Here is a 21,533-nt window from a genome sequence, read left to right on the forward strand (position 1 = left end):
TGAATTTCACCCACTCCATTTGGAGAATCTTGTGGACTGACAGTCAAACAAAACTATTTGCAAATCCCGGAAATCGAGTGTTCGAGAAGTCACAACATTTTTCCATCATTTGAGCTCATCTCCTGACATTGATCCCTTTTGTGCTTGTTTCATAACAGAGCGTCACTTTTCTTGCTGTCAGTAAGCATTGCGGATTCCTTTTAACCTTGATCTAACCTGGGGGGAGGGGGCTCCAAATTAAATTTCAAGTTCAAGTCCAGGCCGTTCCACGGGGATGGGAATAGGAATAGGCCCTCAAGCCTCTAGCCGATCTGTAACTTAACCACCACCTGGACATTCCCCTCCAAATCATAGAACATAGAACACTACAGCACAAACAGGCCCTTCGGCCCACAAGTTGCGTTGATCATATCCATACCTCCCAGGCCTATCTATAACCCTCAATCCCATTAAATCCCATGTACTCATCCAGAAGTCTCTTAAAAGACCCCAATGAGTTCACCTCCGCCACCACTGACAGCAGCCAATTCCACTCACTCACCACCCTCTGAGTGAAAAACTTACCCCTAACATCTCTTCTGTACTCGCTCCCCAGCACCTTAAACCTGTGTCCTCTCGTAGCAACCATTTCAGCCCTGGGAAATAGCCTCCGAGAATCCACCCGATCTATACCTCTCAACATTTTATAAACCTCTATCAGGTCACCTCTCATCCTTCGCCTCTCCAGGGAGAAAAGACCGAGCTCCCTCAACCTATCAATCAAACAAATTATGGGGTGGCACGGTGGTTAGCACTGCTGCCTCACAGCACCAGGGACCCAGGTTCGATTCCGGCCTCAGGTTACTATCTGTGTGGAGTCTGCGCATTCTCCCCACGTCTGCGTGACTTTCCTCCGGGTGCCCCGGTTTTCTCCCACAGCCCAAAGATGTGCAGGTTAGGTTAATTGACCATGCTAAATTGCCCCTTGTGTCAGGGGGACCAAAGGTACATAAGGTTAACGGGGTAGGATCTGGGTGGGATTGTTGTTGGTGCAGGATTGGGGGTTTGGCAGGGTAAATGGATGGGTTACAGGGATAGGGCACAGGGCAGACTTGGTGAAGATGTTGGTGAGTCGGTGCAGACTCGATGGGCTGAATGGCCTCCTTCTGCATTGTAAGGGTTCTATGAAAACCCACCACCCTGACTTTGAAATATATCACCGTTCTCTCACTGTGGCTGGATCAACATCCTGTAACTCCCTCCGTAACAGCACTGTGGGTGTGCCTTCACCACATGGACTGCAGCAGTTCAAGAAGGCAGCTCAACACCACCTCTTCAAGGGGCAATTAGGGATGGGCTAGCCATTGACACCATCTATTCCTTGCCTAACAGAAGTCTACCAGTCTCAGATTGGAAGTGTTCTGTTCCTCAGCCTCCCACATTGTGGAGGGGAAGTTCCAGATTGCCACTAGCCTTTGTGTGAAGAAATGCTTCTTGATATCATCCAGAACTACCACCGTTTAATGGTTGCCCCTCCCCTTTAGTTCTGGATTCTTTTCAGAGGAAATACACTTGATCAACTCCTTTAATCATTGGAACAACGCAGTTAACTGAATTGCTGACTTTTGAATGGACCTAACTCACACTAAGTTGATCTTTCTCTACAGCCTGGCTATAACTGTAACACTACATTCTGCACCCTCTCCTTTCCTTCTCTATGAACAGTATGCTTTGTCTGTGTAGCGCGCAAGAAACAATACTTTTCACTGTACACTAATACATGTGACAATAATAAATTTGACTTTCAGAGACTATTTCCTCGGGTGGATGTAGCTGTTACTAGGGGGCATAACTATAAGGTTCATGGTGGGAGATATAGGAGGGATGTCCGAGGTAGATTCTGCACTCAGAGAGTGGTTGGGGTGTGGAACGCACTGCCTGCTGCAATAGTGAAGTCGGACACTTTAGGAACTTTCAGGCGGTTATTGGATAGGCACACGGAGCACACCAGAATGAGAGGGAGTGGGATAGCTTGATCTTGGGTTTGGACATAGCTCGGCACAACATTGAGGGCCGAAGGGCCTGTACTGTGCCGTACTCTTCTATGTTTCTATAAATCAAATCAAATTAACATCTTAACCCGTCACTCTCTCGAGAATATGTCCTGATATTTTAACCCTGTTAACCCTGCTTTGAATACCAATTTCATTTTAACTGTTAATTCTTCCCACATTGAACACATTACAAAATGATACAGCGAGAAGTCTCGTGACACCAGGTTAAAATCCAATGGATTTATTTGGAATCAGGAGCTTTCAGAGCCAGACAAGTGCCTCACCTCACCCTGATGAAGGAGCAGCGCTCCGAAAGCTCATGATTCCAAATAAACCTGTTGGACTTTTACCTGGTGTTGTGAAACTTCTTACTGAGCCCACCCCAGTCCAACACCAGCATCTCCACATCACAGTGACAAAATGATGAAATCAGGGGATAGAAGTACACCGACACAGCCACTCAGTTCAAGGCCAACTGGGGTGGGAACTCAATGCTGACCTTGCCAACGATGCCTGCATCCCACGAAAGATCAAAGAGAGGAAAAAAAACCTGTTAATTTTCAGCAGGCGTCTGTACTGCCTGTTGCGGGCAGGTACAAATCGCAATGGGGCAGCTCCTGGCACCTACAGTTAAAGTTCATTTATTAGTGTCACAAGTAGGCTTCCATTAACACTGCAATAAAGTTACTGTGAAAATCCTCTACTCGCCACACTCCGGCACCTTTTCAGGTACACTGAGGGAGAATTTAGCACGGCCAATGCACCTAACCAGCATATCTTTCAGAGTGTGGGATGAAACTGGAGCACCCGGAGGAAATCCATGCAGACGTGGGGAGAACACACAGTCTCCGCACAGACAGTGACCCAAGCTGGGAATCGAACCCGGGTTCCTGGCACTGTGAGGCAGCAGGGCTAACCACTGTGTCACCGTGCCACCCACACCCTGGGTGTGGGATCCTAACCTGTGCAGTTTTAATGGGCTGGCAATCAGTTTCTGACCCCTCAATATTTTGATTAGTAACTTACAACTCACAGGTTGTCCCAATGGGCTGAGAAGAGGGAGGATTTGACCATGTGCATCTGCACTTTGTTCAACTGCAAAACAACTTCCTGTAGCCTGTGTGGCCTCCGGATGGAAAACCCACAGAAAGAAGAATCCCTGTCGAGTTTTGTTACAGGCTGTTGAAAAGTAGCTTCTAATAAAGGCAGGAATAAACTGCGTTCAATCCTTTGCAAACAATGACTTGTATTTCACCCCAGTGTCATAAAACATCACAGTGCTTTAGAAAAGCAAAATAGAATTGAATTGATGTGATTTATTATTGTCACATGTATTGGGATAAACTGAAAAGTATTGTTTCTTGCACGCTATATAGACAAAGCATACCGTACTTAGAGAAAGAAAAGAGAGAGGACAGAATATACTGTTACAGTGTGAGTGATACTGTGAGGGAAGAGTTAGGGTACAGTTAGGGGTGGCACAGTTGTTAGCAATGGCTCGCGTGTGGGAGTGTTTCGGAAAGTGATCAGTTAGGAACTGGGCTATGCAATTTTGAGATCTCATTCTCGGGCTGTGCGGTGGCACAGTGGTTAGTGCTGCTGCCTCATGGCGCCTGGGACCCAGGTTTGATTTCTGTCTGTGCGGACTTTCTCCCCTTGTCTGCGTGGGTTTCCTCTGGGTGCTCCCACAGTCGGAAAGACAAGCTTATTAGGTGTACTGGCCATGCTAAATTCTCCCTCAGCGTACCTGAACAGGCGCTGGAGGGTGGCGACTAGGGGATTTTCACAGTAACTTCATTACTTGTGACACCAATAAATAAACTTTAAACTTTAAAGAGCATTGAACTGGAGTTAGAGGGTATGCTGGGGACAGCTCCCACACCATCTGGAATAAATTTGGCATCAAACCAAATAAAGAGACATTAGAGAAGGTGACCAATAGCTTGGTCAATCTCAGGAGGGAGAGGTGAATGGGTGAAGAGGTTTAGGGAAGGAATTTCAAGCTGAGGATCTAAGGAATGGCCACCAATCATGGAGTGATGAAAATCCAGGCTGAGTTAGAGACTACAGTTAGAGGACTGAAGATCCCTCGGAAGATTGTAGGACTGGAGGAGGCTACAAAGGGAAGGGAAGGGAAGGGTGCAGAGGCGGAAGAATTGAGAAACAAGGGTGCAGACCGAATTTTCAATGTGAAAGAGGGAACTGGGATAAACTGCTTAATGTTGGACAGTTCCAGCTGTTCAGGCTGGGTCTGAGAACGAAAAGAGGGGATGGTGTTTTTTGTGTGTGTGTGTGTGTGTGTGCGCGTGCGTGTGTGTGTGCGTGTGTGTGCCTGTGTGTGTGCATGTGTGCGTGTGTGTGCGCGTGCGTGCGTGTCTCTATTCATCAGAACTGACCAACTGGTGAACTTTGACTTCCTGCCACCTCCCGACACGAGGTCGGAACAGATGGAAAAGGCCATTCATCCCAATTGACCTCATCCATCCTTCCAGAATGCCAATGCCAGAGGCTTCCTCCCATTATAGCAGCAAGGATGTCTGGCTAATCACTCCAGTGTCCCGGACACTGCGCCTTCCTGGAATCCTGACCGACACGTAAACCCCAATGTTTAACAAGAAAATACTGGCCCCGCACTTAAACCATCGCCGCCTGCCCTGAATGCTGTGCCCGCCTGTGCTGCTGATTTGGGGAAGTTCCAGAACATTCTTAGCCCCTGGCCCTCTGGATCACTCATCCACGAAAGCATTGTCTCCCCAGTGCAGACTGAAATACTCCCTGTCTTTCCAGATTTCAATGACATTGTTTTTATTGATTGAGATTGATGCACCAACTCACTAACACAAGGGCCCGAGCAGCTGTCTGAAACTCTCCTTGCTGTTCTAACTATAGGTCTCAGTCCCATCGAGCTGGCATCACTCAGTCCTCAGTCTGAGCCCTCGCCAGCCATTCCACATAACGGACTGTTCCCCCAGACCGATCGTCTTATCACACCCGCGGCGGGAAGGAGTGTTGTCATCGGTCGCAAATCGTCCTTTAAAAAAATTGGAATGTTGACTATTTTTATGACTTAAGTGTGACTGAATGTTTGCAATTAGAGCAACACTCAGAGAAACAATAGCTGTCACGGGAGAAACATTTTAGATTCTGGGCCTCCGAAAGGGGAGGTCATTGCATAAATTGAATTGTTGGCAGATCCCAAAGCTTCTATGTGAAGACAGGATTGTTCAAGATTGTGCTTTGAGATGAGGTTGCTTTCTGTCACTGAAATACAAGATGCCAGTGTCAGGGAATGGAACAGCTTCGCTCTTTGATTTGATTTGATTTAGTATTTTCTTACGTATTAGTGGACAGTGAGAAGTATTGTTTCCGGTGCGCTATACCAACAAAGCATACCATTCATAGAGTACATAGGGGAGAAGGAAAGGAGAAGATAGTGTTACAGTCATAGCTAGGGTGTAGCGAAAGGTCAACTTAATCCATTCAAAAGTCTGACAGCAGCAGGGAAGAAGCTGCTCTTGAGTCACTTGGTACGTGACCTCAGACTTTTGTGTCTTTTTCCCCGACAGAAGAAGGTGGAAGAGAGAATGTCTGGTGTGCGTGAGATCCTTAATTATGAATCATAGAATCCTACAGTGCAGAAGGAGGCCATTCCACCTATCGAATCTGCACTGATCACTAGTGAGTTGAGGAGGAACTTCTTCACTCAAAGGGTGGTGAATCTCTGGAATTCTCTGCCCGTTGAAGTGGTGGAGGCTGCCTCGCTGGATATATTTAAGTCACGGGTGGATAGGTTTCTGATAGACAGGGGAATTAAGGGTTATGGGGAGAAAGCAGGAAAGTGGAACTGATCCACTTCAGATCAGCCATGATCTTATTGAATGGCGGGGCAGGCTCGAAGGGCTAGATGGCCTACTCCTGCTCCCTTTTCTTATGTTCTTATGTTCATTCCACCCAGGCCCTATCCCCATAGTCCTATGCATTTACCCTAGCTAGTCCCCCTGACCTCAGACTTGTGTATCTTTTACCTGACAGAAAAAGGTGGAAGAGAGAGTGTCCAGGATGAGTTGAGTCCCGAATTATGCTGGCTGCTTTTCTGAGGCAGTGGGAAGTGTAGACAGAGTCAATGGATGGGATGCTAGTTTGCGTGATGGATTGGGCTGCATTCTTGACCCTTTGTAGTTTCTTGCAGTCTTGAGCAGAACAGGAGCCATTCCAAGCTGTGATACAACCAGAAAGAATGCATCTGTAAAAGTTGTGAGAGTCGTAGCAGACATGCCAAATTTCCTTAGCCTTCTGAGAAAGTAGGGCCGTTGATGGTCTTTCTTAACTATAGCTCTTGGGGCTGAAGTGATCAAGGGATATGGGTGGGGAGGGTGGGGGAAGGGGGGATCAGGGTACTGAATTTGATGATCAGCCATGATCGAGATGAATGGTGGAGCAGACTCGGAGGGCCGAATGGCCTACTCCTGCTTCGAATTTCTAGGTTTCTCTGTTTCTATCTCATAGAATGGAAAAGCAGGCCCGAATTGGCCTATTCCAGTTGTTAAATGTTGAAGTCTGAACATCCACGGCCCCCGGGTTAGAGGATTCCAAAGTCATGTCCTTAACTCACCGACTTGGCTCCTGAGGTGTTCCCTACAGTGAGTCCTGTGTTCTCATACACTCTGGCTGGGCTCTTCGCTCTATATGTTGACAGTGGAGAGGGGGGGGGTAGTTAGGATCAGATACGTCATGAATAATCCTGTATATTCATTGTACAAATCACCTGAATATTCCAAAAATTCAACACAGCCTGTATCCAGACCAACACGAACCATGCCTTGGGCGAATTACGTTAGTGCCACCACAAGTGAAAACGAAACGAATCTCTGACCACTCGCTCACACCGACATGGAGCAATCTGTTTCCGTAGCAACCAAGTGATAAATTAACGCAGGAAGGCCCGTTGATACTTTCTTTTCATTGTCGATTTCAAGTGAGCCCTCCTTGTAGAATGGCAGGTTCTATTCCTGTCGTTGCGAAAGGAAACCCCCGAGCGACCACTTCCCGATGGAATGAGACCAGTGTCACTGAGCACGTGTGGGGATTCCCGCACACACATTTCCACACGCTTCAATCGCTCCACACCACTTTCTTCCCCTCACTCGTGGGAAATGGGCATTGCCGGCACAGCCAGCATTTATTGCCCATCCCTAGTCACCCGAGGGCAGTTGAGAGTCAACCATATTGCTGTGGCTCTGGAGTCACATGTAGGCCAGACTGGGTAAGGACGGCAGATTTCCTTCCCTAAAGAACATCAGTGAACCAGATGGGTTTTCCCAACAATCGACAATGGTTTCATTAGATTCTTAATTCCAGATATTTATTGAATTTAAAATTCACCTGCTGTGGTGGGATTCGAACCTGGGTCCCCAGAACATTAGCTGTGTTTCTGGATTCATAGTCTAGTGATAATACCACTAGGCCATCATCTCTTCTTTGTGCAGTGATATTGTTATGAAGTACTTGTGTTCAAATCCCACCTCTCAAATTTGCCCTCTCTAGCTCTGCAATCATCTCCACCCCTACCATTCACTGAGATATCTGCTCTCCTCCAATTCAGGCCTCTTCAGCTTCCCTGATTTATATTACTCCATCACCGGGTGGCCTTGCCTTCAGCAATGTTCTCTTATTTGTTCACGGGATATGCATGTCGCTGGCTGGGCCAGCATTAATTGCCCATCCCTAGTTGCTCCTGACATGTGTGGTTTGCTGGACCATTTCAGAGGGCATTTGAGACTCAACCACATTGTCATGGCTCTTGAGTCTCATATAGGCCAGACCAGGTAGGGATGGCAGATTTGTTTCCCTAAAGGGTCAGATAGGTTTTTACACCAATCGACAATGGTTTCATGGTCATCGTTAGACTTTTAATTCCAGATTATTTATTGAATTCAGATTTCACCATCTGCCATGATGAGATTTGAACCTGAGTCCTCAAAGCAGGGACACTAGACCTCTAGAACACCAGTCCAGTGACAATACTACTATGCCACTGCTTCCTCACTAGGCCCTAAGCTCCGGAATTCCCTTTTTGAGCCCCAATGCCTCTCAATCTCCTCTGAACGGCACCTCAAGCTTAGCACTTTGCCCCAGTTTCTACTTCCCTATCCTAATATCTCCTGACGTGGCTTGGTGTCAAATTTGGTTTCGTCAATGCTCCTGTGAGGTGCGTTGAGATGGTTTAACCAGGTTAAAGATGCTATGTAACTGCAAAGAGTTTATTGGTTCAGGTTAGCTCCTCGCATTCACGGCTATGTCCAGAGACTCTTACAACAACTTTTGAACCTTAGTTAGGCCACACTTGGAATATAGTGTTCAATTCCGATCGCCACACTCCCAGAGGGATGTTGAGGCTTTGGAGAGGGTACAGAAAAGATTTACCACGATGTTGCCTGGTATGGAGGGCATTAGCTATGAGGAGAGGTTGGAGAAACTTGGCTTATTCTCACTGGAATGACAGAGGTTGAGGGGCGATCTGATAGAAGCCTACAAGATTATGTATGGACAGAGTGGATAGTCAGAAGCTTTTTCCCAGGGCGGAAGAGTCAATTACTAGGGGGCGTAAGTTTAAAGCAATGTTTAAAGGAGATGTACGAGGCAAGTTTTTTACACAGAGGGTAGTGGGTGCCTGGAACTTGCTGCCAGGGAAGGTTGTGGAAGCAGATACAATAGTAACTTTGAAGGGGCGTCTTGACAAATGTATGAATAGGATGGGAATAGAGGGGATATGGTCCCTGGAAGGATTTTAGTTCAGTCGGGCAGTATGGTCGATGCAGGCTTGGAGGGCCGAAGGGCCTGTTCCTATGCTGTAATTTTCTTTGCCCCTCGCACCTTAAACCTGTGCTCCCTAGTAATTGACCCTTCCACCCTGGACTAAAGCTCCTGACTATCCACTCTATCCATGCCCCTCATAATCTTGTTGGCTTCTATCAGGTCGCCCCCTCAACCTCCATCATTCCAGTGAGAACAAGCCAAGTCTCTCCAACCTCTCCTCACAGTTGATGCCCTCCATAACAGGCAACATCCTAGTAAATCTTTTCTGTACCCTCTCCAAAACCTCCACATCCGTTTTACTGGTGTATTGTGAAATGACTCCTCAGAGGCCGGTGTCCCTTCAGCAGATACCCTTTAGTTACAAACTTATCTCCACTCCTAAGAGTGCTTTAGGTACAAAGTCAGAATCCGGAGCGTTGGTAACCCTCAATATTTACATACAACTGAGGCTCCGTGATTGGGCAGGCAATTATGGTCTCAATCAGCTATATCTTTCAGGGAGCCGATACCCCAAGAGGCCTACCTCATGGGCCTCGGTGAAGTCATCACATATTGACTTCCAAACTCTCTCCAGCCCCAGCACTCACGTTCCAGTAACTTATCTAAAGAAGAGCGGATGGAAACTCCCCTGATAAGGAATCTCCCACCTATTACGCCAGTTGACATGCAGCCCAGAAATTTATTCATTGGCATTTATCCCCTGAACAATTTTGTGCGGAAATCCTTTTCCCTGGCGTTTCTCCGTTGCTGTGGTTACTGTTGAGAAGCCTCAGCTTCTTTGCGGGAACTGACTGACGGATTAGCCTCTGGTCGATGCCCTTCACTTTGACATGGCTAATCAGCATTGGGCTTCCCTCCTGCTCCACACTTTCCCTCCACTGCACTCACCCTAACCCCAGCCCCCCCCACCCATCCCCATCCCCAACCCCGCCCTCAGAGAAAATGCAAAACCCAGAAATCGAGCAGGGAAGCAGCCGCATAGAGTCGTAAAAGGTTTACAGCATAGATACAGGCCCTTCGGCCCAACTTGTCCATGCCGCCCTCTAACCACTAAACTAGTCCCAATTGCCCACATTTGGCCAATATCCCTCTATAGCCATTTTACCCATGCAACTGTTTAAACACTTCTTAAAAGACAAAATTGTACTCACCTCTACTACTGCGTCTGGCCTCTCATTCCAGACACTCACCACCCTCTGTGTGAAATAATGGCTCCTCTGGACCCTTTTGTATCTCTCTCCTCACAACTTAAACATATGCCCTCTCATTTCAGATTATCTCCCTTATCTGTACCCCTAATTATTTTATAGACCTCTATAAGATCACCCCTCAGCCTCCTACGCTCCAGAGAAAAAAAGTCCCAGTCTATCCAGTCTCTCCTTATAACTTAAACCATCAAGTCCCGGTAGCATCCTAGTAAATCTTTTTTGCACTCTTCCTAATTGAATAATATCCGTTCTACAACAGGGTGACCAGAACTGTACACAGTATTCCAGGTGTGGTCTTGATAGAGTTCTAAATGAAAATAAAACCTGAGATATATGATCACTGAAGCTGTTCCTTGTGCCATTGGGTTAAGTTGTGGTCAGCTGTGCTTTATTGACTGTTATAGGAGTCTTTCCTTTGGGTAAAGTGATTAAACTAACGCAAACAAACTAAGGGAGAAAGCAAGGAGAGCGACCCCTTAAAAAAAAGGGTGGGCAAAACCACCCAAAGCAAAGAAAATGTAAAGGAAATTTAAAACATCAAAGCAAAATGTGATGAGAAGGGATCAATAATACACTCCAGCCCCTGCGGTGTCCAACAGGCATGGAAGGCCTTAATATTGCCCTCGGACACCGCATGCTCTCTCACCAGGAACACCCAGCTGCAAATATAGCTGTGGTTGGAGGGATAGACAGTCAGGTCAGATGACCCATTCAGTCCCCTGCTGTCTGGACCTATTTATAGTTTGGCCAAGCCAAGGTTCACGAGGAGGACCCCCACCGTCCCTGTTCTGTCTGTATAGCGCACAAAAAAAATATCTTTCACTGTATGCTAATAATTGTGACAATAATAAATCAAATCAAACCCCTCTGCACTGGGTGCCTAGATCAGGAGTGTGGGGCTGATGTGCCAACATGTAGCAAGGGCAAACACTTCCAGTGCCACCACTGAGAGCCACGCTACATACACTAAACTCAGCCCAGTGAATTTCCTTCAGAATCCAAAGATATTAGAGATAACATTGGCTCAATGGCATGTCCCAACTATAAATATTAGATAGCCACTCATAAACAAATATATGACAACCATTAATAAATAAATATAAGGTGATCTCTAATAAATCCATTAAGAATCCCTACAGTGCAGAAGGAGGCCATTTGGCCCATTGAGTCCGTACCAATCACAATCCTACCCAGGCCCTATTCCCGTAATCCCTCATATTTACCCTGCTAATCCCCCTGACACTAGGAATAATTTAGCACGGCCAGTTCACCGAACCCGCACATCTTTGGAGTGCAGGAGGAAACCCATGCAGACACGGGGAGAGACGTGCGGACTCCGCACAGACAGCGACTCAAGCCAGAAATCGAACCTGGGCCCCTGGCACTGTGAAGAAGCTGTGCTAGCCACTGTGCCACCCTAAGGATTCAGGAAAAATATGTTGACCCAAAGAATGGTGAGGACGTGGGAAAGGCTTGCTACCACAAGGTGCAGTTGAGCTGAATGGTGGAGTGCATTTAAAGGGAAGCTGGATAAATGCGTGAAGGGGAACAGAAGGATATGCAGGCAGGAATTTTACCGGCACCCACTCCCAAGGCTCATGAGATAGCACCCGAGGCCAACAGGGGATGCCGTTTTGCGAGCCTCGGGGTCAGTGTGCCAGTAAAATCAGGGCCGGAGAGTGTGATGAAGTAGGGGGTGGAGGGAGGTCATTGGGACTATCAATAGTTCAATGGTCATTGTCCTGAAAATTCCTTGTGATCTCTCCAGCGGCTTTCCAATAATGGAATGAGAGTAAGAGGAAATGCAAATAACATCCACTCATTTATTTCCCCCCCAGGTACTCAACCTCTTCCTGGCCTTGCTGTTGAGTTCCTTCAGTGCGGACAACTTCAGCTCCCCTGATGAAGATGGGGAGATGAACAATCTCCAGATAGCCTTTGCCAGGATCCATCGTTTCATCAGGTTTGTGAAGAAGTCCATTGTGGAATTCTTCCTGAGCTTCTGCAGGGACACCGACGCCTCGACGGAGGGGAAGAACATGGTGGAGCTTCCGATCTATGTCTGCAATCACACCGACACCGAGGCGGCAAAAGAGGCGGAGAACAAGGACGGGAACGGCACGGCCAGCGACATTGAGAATAACAGGACGGCCAAGGGCCCTAACAATGAGTCCACAACCAAAAACTCCAAACTGTCTGAGAATGTTCCCATCGCAGTTATCGAGCCAGAGTTGGAGCTCTGTGAAGAGGAGGAACAGAGCACCTTTACGGAAGTAGCCATGAGTGAAGAGGTAAGAAAATCCTCGCTGAGGATTCTTGGTTTCTTCAGCTGCGGGGGAGGCGAAAGGTGACTTTGGGCTGATGGTCCCGGAAACTCTTCACCTCTTGGGGGAAGCAGGGTGGTTTCGCTTCATCTCATTGTACGGCACGGCGGTTAGCACTGCTGCCTCACAGCGGCAGGGAGCCGGGTTCGATTCCCGGCTCGGGTCACTGTCTGTGCAGAGTGTGCATGTTCTCCCTGTGTCTGCGTGGGTTTCCTCCGGGTGCTCAGGTTTCCTCTCACACTCCAAATACGTGTGGGGTTAGGTTGATTGGCCATAATAAATTGACCCTAATGTCAGGGGAATTAGCAGTGTAAATATGTGGGGTTACAGGGATAGGGCCTGGATGGGTACAGACGTGATGGACTGAATGGCCTCCTTCCGCACTGTAGGGATTCTAGGATTATCATGTCAGGGTTGTTAATTTGTAGAGATTCATTGTTTTGATTGATCAAAACCTTTTATCATCTTTCCACAACCATCAGAATCACAGCAAGTGAATTAAATAGGCCTTCACTTTTGTGCTAATTAACAATTCCTACCCCCTATGTTACATCACATCACTGAGGGTTGCACTAATAATCCAGAGTACATGAGTTCAAATCCCCTCACAACAAGTTCAGAGTTTGACTATAGTTTTTACTTACTTATTCTTTCATGGGACATGGGCCTTGCAGGCTAGGCCTGCATTTCTTACCCATCCCCTAACTGTCCTTGACTAGACAGTGGTGGTGAGCTGCCTTCTTAAACCGCTGCAGTCCTTATGGTGTAGAAGGTCAAAGGTCACACAACACCGCATCCAACAGGTTTATTTGAAATCACAGGCCTTCGGATGCTGCCTCACTCCACTTCACCTGACGAAGGAGCGGCGCTCCCAAAGCTTGTGATTTCAAATAAACCTATCGGATTGTACCCTGGCATCATGTGACCCCTCAGCTCCTACACCCCAGTCCAACATTGGCATCTCCACATCATGTGGTGTAGGTACGCCCGTAGTGCTGTTAATTCGTGGATTTTGGCCCAGTGAAAGGAACGGTGATATATTTCCAAGTCAGGATGGTGAGTGATGTGAAGGGGAACCTCCAGGTAGTGGTGTTTCCAGGTATCTACTGCCCTTGTCCTTCTGAGTGGTAAAAAGTTTGGAAGACGCTGTCCAAGGAGTCTTGGTGAGTTCCTGCAGAGCTCGGCACAGAGGTACGTGGCACGGACTCAGGCCCTTCAGCCCAACTCATCCATGCCGACCAAGTTTCCAAAACTGAATTAGTCCCATTTGCCTGTGTTTAGCCCATATCCCTCTAAACCTTTCCTATCCATGCACCACATCCACAAACATCCACTCCCTCCACCACCGACGCTCAGTAGCAGCAGTGTGTACTATCTACAAGATGCACTGCAGCAATTCACCAGAGAGCCTTAGACAGCACCTTCCACGACCACTTCCATCTAGAAGGGCAAAGGCAGATACATGGGAACACCAGCACCTTCAAGTTCCCCTCCAAGCAACTCACCATCCTGACTTGGAAACATATCACTGTTCGTTCACAGTTGCGTGTCAAAATCCTAGGATTCCCTCCCTAACAACATTGAGGGTCAACACACAGCATGTGGACGCAGCGATTCAAGAAGGCAGCTCACCACCACCTTCTCAAGGGGCAACTAGGGATGGGCAATAAATGCTGGCCCAGCCAGCGACAACCCGTGTCCCACGAATGAGTATACAAAAAACTACAACTGCCTAACTCTCATTAAAGAAGCCAGTTTAAGATGGGATATTAATTGCAGATCAGGCCTGCAATAGTCAAATCTGCCCCTGCACTCTCCTGCCCCAATATCCCCTTCAATCTACCTTCCCATGCTCCCATCGCTGATCCGAACATCCAGGAAACAGGAAGGAGAGTCCACAGCTGACTGATCAATGCCAGAAACGGACCGGAAGCTGACAAGCAGCTTGTTGACTGGGGAGACAATAGTTTCAAAAGGCATCAACGTTGTACGGAGGACAGGCTGTAACCATCAGGCAAATATTGGCACACCCCAGCAGCTGTACGGAGGTGTGCAGCTGTGTTTGACAATGAGGGAGGCACAATGGTGCCAACATTACAAACAGCTATGACACATTATATATTGTTAGTCGCTCCTACACTCAATCTAAACATTTGTGTAAGTGGAGATTAATTTTTAAAGGGAGATTATTATCAATTTGCGTGGCATTGGAAAGTAATTGACCTTGTTATTAATTGGACTGCGCCATGGTGTTTTGACTGAATTAATCATCACAACACTCGCTACCCCCTTTATTGGTTTATCTTGGTTTTTATTGCCCAACTAGGGATGTGCAATAAAGCCAGCGACGTCCATGTCTCACAAGTGAATAAACAAAAATGTAAACTACAGTCTCAAATGGTTAGAATCATAGAATCCCTACGGTGCAGAAGGAGGGCATCTGGCCCATCGAACCTGTAGCGACAGCAATCCCACCCAGGCCCTATCCCCAAAACCCCACAGGTCCACTCTGATCATCCCCTGACACTAAGGGACAATTTAGTATAGCCAATCAACCTAACCCCCACATCTTTGGACAAGGTGAGTCCGTTAAGGACTGTCGGAATCTCTCTATTTCTTTTATTCAGTCATGGGACGTAGGCATCGGCCAGCCATTATTACTCATCCCTAATTGCCCTTCAGAAGGTGGTGGTGAGCTGCCTTCTTGAGCCACTGCAGTTTCTGAGGTGTAGGTGCACCCACAGTGCCGTTAGGGAGGGAGTTCCAGGGTTTTGATACAGTGGCAGTGAAGGAACAGCGATATATTTCCAAGTCAGGATGGTGAGTGATTTGGAGGGAATCTTCCAGAGATTGGTATTCTCAGGTATCTGCTGCTACTGTACTTCTGGGTCGCAGTGGTCATGGGTTTGGAAGGTGCTGTCGAAGGAGCCTTGTTGAGCTTTAAGTGCGTCTTGTAGATGGTACACACGGCCGCCACTGTGCATCAGTAGTGGAGGGAGCGAATGCTAAAATGGTGGATGGGGAACCTATCAAGTGGGCTGCTTTGTCCTGGGTATTACTGAGCTTCTTGAGTGTTGTTGGAGCTGCACTCATCCAGGCAAATGGGGAGTACTCCCTCACACTTCTGACTTGAGTCTTGTAGATGGGGACAGAATTTGAGGTGAGTTACTTGCTTCAGGATCCCCAACGTCTGACCTGCTCTAGAAGCCACAGTATTGATTTGGATAGTCCCAGTTTAATCCCTGATCAATGGTGGTCCCCCAGGATGTTGATAGTGAGGGACCTTTTTTTAGTTCATTCATGGGGCATGGGTGTCGCTGCCTTGCCAGCATTTATTGCCCATTCCTACTTGCCCTAGGAGGGCAGTTGAGAGTCAACCACATTATTGTGGCTCTGGAGTCAATGTAGATCAGACCAGGTAAGGACAGCAGATTTCCTTCCCTAAAGGACATTGGTGAACCAGATGGGATTCAGCGATGGCAATGCATTGAATGTCAGGTGGAGATGGGGGTCACTAAATCTTATTGGAGCTCTCCAGCTGCAACCATTAAATTCAACCCCACTCTGGGAAGGAGAGGCTACAGAGGAGGTTTACAAAAGTGGCACCAGAGAGAAATGACTGCAGTTATATTGAGGTACTCAAGTCATCCTCTTAGAACAGAGAGGGTTAAGAGGCAAATGGAGCATGGTGAGCATGGAGGTTCCAGTTTGCCCGATTGACCACATGGCAGGAGTGTGGTTCAGAATTATCCCAACCCTGTATGGGATTCGATGTTCTCCTGCCAGCTGTGGTAATCTTTGGGGCCTTCCTCCTCACCCCACTCCAATGTAAAACCATGACTTAATCTGCGGGTGGGCAACCCTCAAATAATTGTGAATGCTACCTGAAGGCATAGGTGATGGAATAGAGGGGTTTAAAACGTTGGAGAGATTTAATAGACTGAATGAGGAGAGACTACCTCCAGTGTCAATAATCAGGCCACATGGATTGAAGTAACAGAGAAAAGATGCAGAAAAATTATGGTGTTGTTATGGTATAGAACGCACAGCCCGAGAGAATTCAATAATAACATTCAAAATGACCTTCAATAAATACTTGATAAATAAAAGATGTGCGGGTTAGGTTCATTCGCCGCGCTAAATTATTCCTTAACATCAACAGAATTAGTAGGGTAAATACGTGGGGTTACGGGGATGGGGCCAGGGTGGCCTTGTTGTTGATATAGGCTCAATGGGCTGAATAGCCTCCTTCTGCACTGCACATTCTACGATTTGATTTGATTTGATTTATTATTGTCACGTGTAATAGGATACAGTGAGAAGTATTGTCTCTTGCGTGCTATACAGATAAAGCATACCGTTCATAGAGTACCGTGGGGAGAGGGAAAGACTAGGATGCAGAATGCAGTGTTACAGTCATAGCTAGAGAAAGATCAGCGGAATATCGGGTAGGTCTATTCAAATGCCTGATGGCAGCAGGGGAGAAGCTGTTCTTGAGTCGGTTGGTAAGTGATCTCAGACTTTTGTATCGTATTCCCGGCGGGAGAAAGTGAAAGAGAGAATGTCCAGGGTGTGTGGGGGTTCCTTGATTATGAATCATAGAATTCAGCAGTGCAGAAGGAGACCATTCAGCCCATCGAGTCTGTGACAACCACAGTCCCACCCAAGCCCTCTCCCCATAACATTATGCATTTACCTTGCTAATCCCCCTGACACCAAGGGTCAATTTATCACGGCCAATCCACCTAACCCGCACATCTTTCAGACCGTAGGAGCACCCAAAGGAAACCCACGCAAACATGGGGAGAACGCGCAAACTCCACACAGAAGGAAGTGCAGGGTGCTCAGATTAATTGAATAGTTCTTTCAAGGACCCAGTGCAGACATGATGGGCTGAACGGCCTCCTCCTGTGCCCCATGAGTGTGTGATTCTCTAGCAAAGAGCTGCCACTGAGTTCAGGAAGCGATGCCTAAGAGGCAGCATTGTCCAACCTGACGCTTTACACAGACTCGGGCCGCACGGCAGGTGTGATACTGAAGGTGTGACAGATGCTTTCATCTGCTCCACTTCACATGAATGAGAGCGAGAGCAGGTGGAAGAGGCCTGGCGGCTGGTAAACGGCTGCTCGAACCGCTTTCTCTCCTATGGAAAATGATTTGTTTTTTTCTCTCAGGCCGCTCAGCGCAGTGATTTGTCCGGCTGTTCAGATAAGAAACGAGTTATGTAAGATATTGTGTTTTTTTTTTCAAAGCACCACTCTGGCCTGACCTTTTCTTTACCCAGCACTGGCCCAACTTTATCCCAATGTTTTGAGTTTGTTTTTTAATGAGTCTTTTGTTGGGAATTCAGCAGAGACGCTGAAAAGAGCGAACAAAACAGAGGTGATAGGCGATTGCTGTGTCATTCACATATTAGTGTCGGCTGTGGCTCAGCGGGTGACCCACTTGCCTTGGTGTTCGTGTTCGTGCAACGTGAATCTCAAGTTGGACAATGCTGTCTCTTAGACACCACTTCCTGAACTCAGTGGCAGCTGAGTTATACAATCACAGGGCACGGAAGGAGGCTATTCAGCTCACCATGTGGATTTTAGAAAGATCTTTTTTATTGATTCGTGGGACATGGGCATTGCCAGCATTTATTGCCCATCCCTACTTGCCTGAGGGCAGTTGAGAATCAATCACATTGCTGTGGCCCTGGAGTCACGTGTCGGCCAGACCAGGTAAGGATGGCAGATTTCCTTCCCTGAAGGGCATTAGCGAACCAAATGGGTTTTTCCGACAATGGTTTCATGGTCATCAGTGGCTTCCCAATTACAGATATTTTTTAATTAAATTCAAATCCCACACAGACAGTGACCTGAGGCCAGAATCGAAACTGGGTCCCTGACACGGTGAGGCAGCAGTGCTAACCACTGTGTCACTGTGGAACAAAGTCATGCTACAATTGTACAAGGCTTTTGCGAGTCCTCACCTGCAGTATTGTGTGTAGTTTTCATAGAATCCCCACAGTATAGAAGGAGGCAATTCAGTCCATTGAGTCTGCACTGAACACAATCTCACCCAGGACCAGAGGCTGAATAAACTAGGCTTGTACTCGTTAGAGTTTAGAAGAATGAGGGGAGATCTCATTGAGACGTATAAGATGATGAATGGGATGGATAGGATAGAGGTGGAGAGGCTCTTCCCGCTCAGAAAGGATAGTAGGACTAGAGGGCACAGCCTCAAGATAAAGGGGGGGCTGTTTAGAACGGAGTTGAGGAGGAACTTCTTCACTCAAAGGATGGTGAATCTCTGGAATTCTCTGCCCGTTGAAGTGGTGGAGGCTGCCTCGCTAAATATTTTTAAGACGCGGGTTGATGGGTTTTTGATAAGAGAGGGGATTAAGGGTTATGGGGAGAGGGCGGGAATGTGGAACTGAGCCACGACAGATCAGCCATGATCTTATTGAATGGCGGGGCAGGCTCGAAGGGCCAGATGGCCTACTCCTGCTCCTATTTCTTATGTTCTTATGTTCTTATGTTTCCTTCCCTGAAGGGCATTAGCGAACCAAATGGGTTTTTCCGACAATGGTTTCATGGTCATCAGTGGCTTCCCAATTACAGATATTTTTTAATTAAATTCGAATCCCACACAGACAGTGACCCGAAGCCAGAATCGAAACTGGGTCCCTGACGCTATGAGGCAGCAGTGCTAACCACTGTGTCACTGTGGAACAAAGTCTTGCTACAATTGTACAAGGCTTTTGCAAGACCTCACCTGCAATATTGTGTGTAGTTTTCATAGAATCCCCACAGTATAGAAGGAGGCAATTCAGTCCATTGAGTCTGCACTGAACACAATCTCACCCAGGACCTATTCCTATAACCCCATATATTTACCCTGCTAACCCTCCTGACACTCGATTTATCATGGCCCATCAACCTAATCCGCACATCTTTAGACTCCATATTTTTGGTCTCCATATTTAAGGAAGGATATGCAAGTGATGGAGATGGTACAGTGAAGGTTCAGTCTATTGGTCCCTGGGTTAAAGGCTTGTCCTATGCTGAGAGGCTGAGTAAACTGGTCTATATTCTCTGGAGTTTGGAAGAACGAGAGGCAATCTAATTGAAATATTCAAGCTTCTGAAGGGGCCTGACTGAGACATTGGAGCAAATTTTCTTGTTCCACCCACCATGGGGATCGTAGCGGGTGAGGGGTGAACCATGGACAGGTCCGTTGACCTCGGGCGGGATTTTCCGGCTTTGGAGCGAGCGAGGCCGGAATATCCCGCTCACTGTTTCCCCACGTAAATAAAACTTAAGACGCAAGAACAGCAAAAAATGCTGGAAAATCTGAGCAGCTCTGACACTATCTGCGGAGAGAGAATACAGCCAACGTTTCCAGTCTGGATGGACCTTTTGTCAGAGTTTCCAGCATCCGGAGAATTTTATCATTGTTTCCCCTGGTTGGGTGGTGAATCTCTGGAATGTTCCACCTCAGAGGATTGTGGCTGCTCCATCACTGATTACATTGAAGACTGAGACAGGCACCTCTCAGGGAATCATGGGATATGGGGAAGGGGACGGAAAGATGGCCCAAGATCAGCCATGACGGTACTGAACGATGGAATAGACTCAATGCTCTACTCTTGCTCCTATCTCTTACATTTTTAGTGCAGGACTTGGCCAAGATATAAATGGGTGAGAAATGACACATAAGTCCAAAAGTAGTGATTAACTGTAAGTTTGAGTTTTGTAACAGCACTTAACAGAAAAAGAAAGAAATCACAGGAAATCTTCTTCATCTTTGTGGTAGATAAGTAGTTGTCCCACACAGATGAGTAACTCTTTCTTAAACCCTTCATCACACTGGCTCTGTGCTTTACGTAAAAGGGAAGTGCAGACCCATCATCTCTAAGGTAAAGGAAAATGAAGAAGAATGCGGTCACCTTCATTTCAATGCAAAAGGTTTTCTCAAAGAACAAAAGAGGCTTTTGTGGGATGCCTGGGCATTCAGCGGGGTCAGGAGGCAAGGCGTTCCGTGATAAGGACGGGGGCTGAATGTTAGTGAAGATTGAGTCACGAGCGCTGGGATCAAAAGTTGAAATGAAAAACAAGCACAAAGCATCGTATTTTTAGTAACATGGCCTCACTCGCCAGCAAACGCTTGATGTCGCGTCACTGAGGCTGGTGGGCAACCGTAAAAGGGAAGGTTTTCTCCCTTTGATAACCCTGGGAAGAGCCAGCACCTCCTTTGGCTCAGCGTAAGGGCTTTTCTTGGCAGAGGCTGTGCTTGATAATGTGACTCATTGAACAGTGTGAATGCAGCTACCCTGGCAGCAATGAGTTGTGCCGAAGCGACGCACAAAATGAAAAGAGGCTTTCGGTGGTAATGTGCCACCTTCCTGCCCCTGCCCTCCCCTTGACTCCTCATCATCTTCCCTCATTTAACGTTTGCTGGTCAGATATCTGTGTCCATGAAGTCAGATTGTCGCCTCCCTGACTTGCAGCACTGACTTCCAAACGTGAGGATTTCATATCACAAACAAAAGCTGTTCAAAATGCTCCAAGCACTTGACACTGCCACTGACATTACCCAATGACACGGCGGCACAGTGGTTAGCACTGCTGCCTCACAGCTCCAAGGACCGGGTTCAATTCCGGCCTCGGGTGACTGTGCAGCGTCTGCACATTCTCCCCATGTCTGCGTGGGTTTCCTCCGGATGCTCCGGTTTCCTCCCACACTCCAAAGATGTACAGCTTATCTTGATTGACCATGGTAAATTGCCCCTTAGTGTCAGGTTTGATTTGATTTATTATTGTCACATGTATTCGTACGCAGCGAAAAGTATTGTTTCTTGCACGCTACACAGGCAAGGCATGCCGTTCATAGAGAAGGAAAGGAGAGAGTGCAGAATGTAGTGTTACAGTCATAGCTAGGGTGTAGAGAAAGATCAACTTAATGAGAGGTAATATAGAAACATAGAACATTACAGCACAGTACAGGCCCTTCGGCCCACAGTGTTGTGCCGAGTTATTTTCAATCCCAAGATCAAGCTATCCCCTCCCTTTAATTCTGGTGTGCTCCATGTGCCTATCCAATAACCGTTTGAAAGTTCCTGAAGTGTCTGACCCCATCATCACAGCAGGCAGTCTATTCCACACCCTAAC

The 21,533-nt window shown here is 47.2% G+C and overlaps 1 protein-coding gene across 1 annotated transcript in view; it reads left to right on the top strand.

Moving 5' to 3' along the window:
* The window catches only part of LOC145358968 (sodium channel protein type 1 subunit alpha-like), a 512,173-nt gene that overhangs the window by 423,342 nt on the left and 67,298 nt on the right, over positions 1-21,533 (top strand). The window contains exon 23 of the mRNA XM_080213322.1: positions 11,896-12,348. Coding sequence (XP_080069448.1) covers positions 11,896-12,348 — 453 coding nt within the window. The remainder of the gene's footprint in view (positions 1-11,895; positions 12,349-21,533) is intronic.

The sequence above is a fragment of the Carcharhinus amblyrhynchos genome, chromosome 2 (assembly GCF_965287045.1).
Source record: "Carcharhinus amblyrhynchos chromosome 2, sCarAmb.v2.hapA, whole genome shotgun sequence".
NCBI classification, from domain to species: Eukaryota; Metazoa; Chordata; class Chondrichthyes; order Carcharhiniformes; family Carcharhinidae; genus Carcharhinus; species Carcharhinus amblyrhynchos.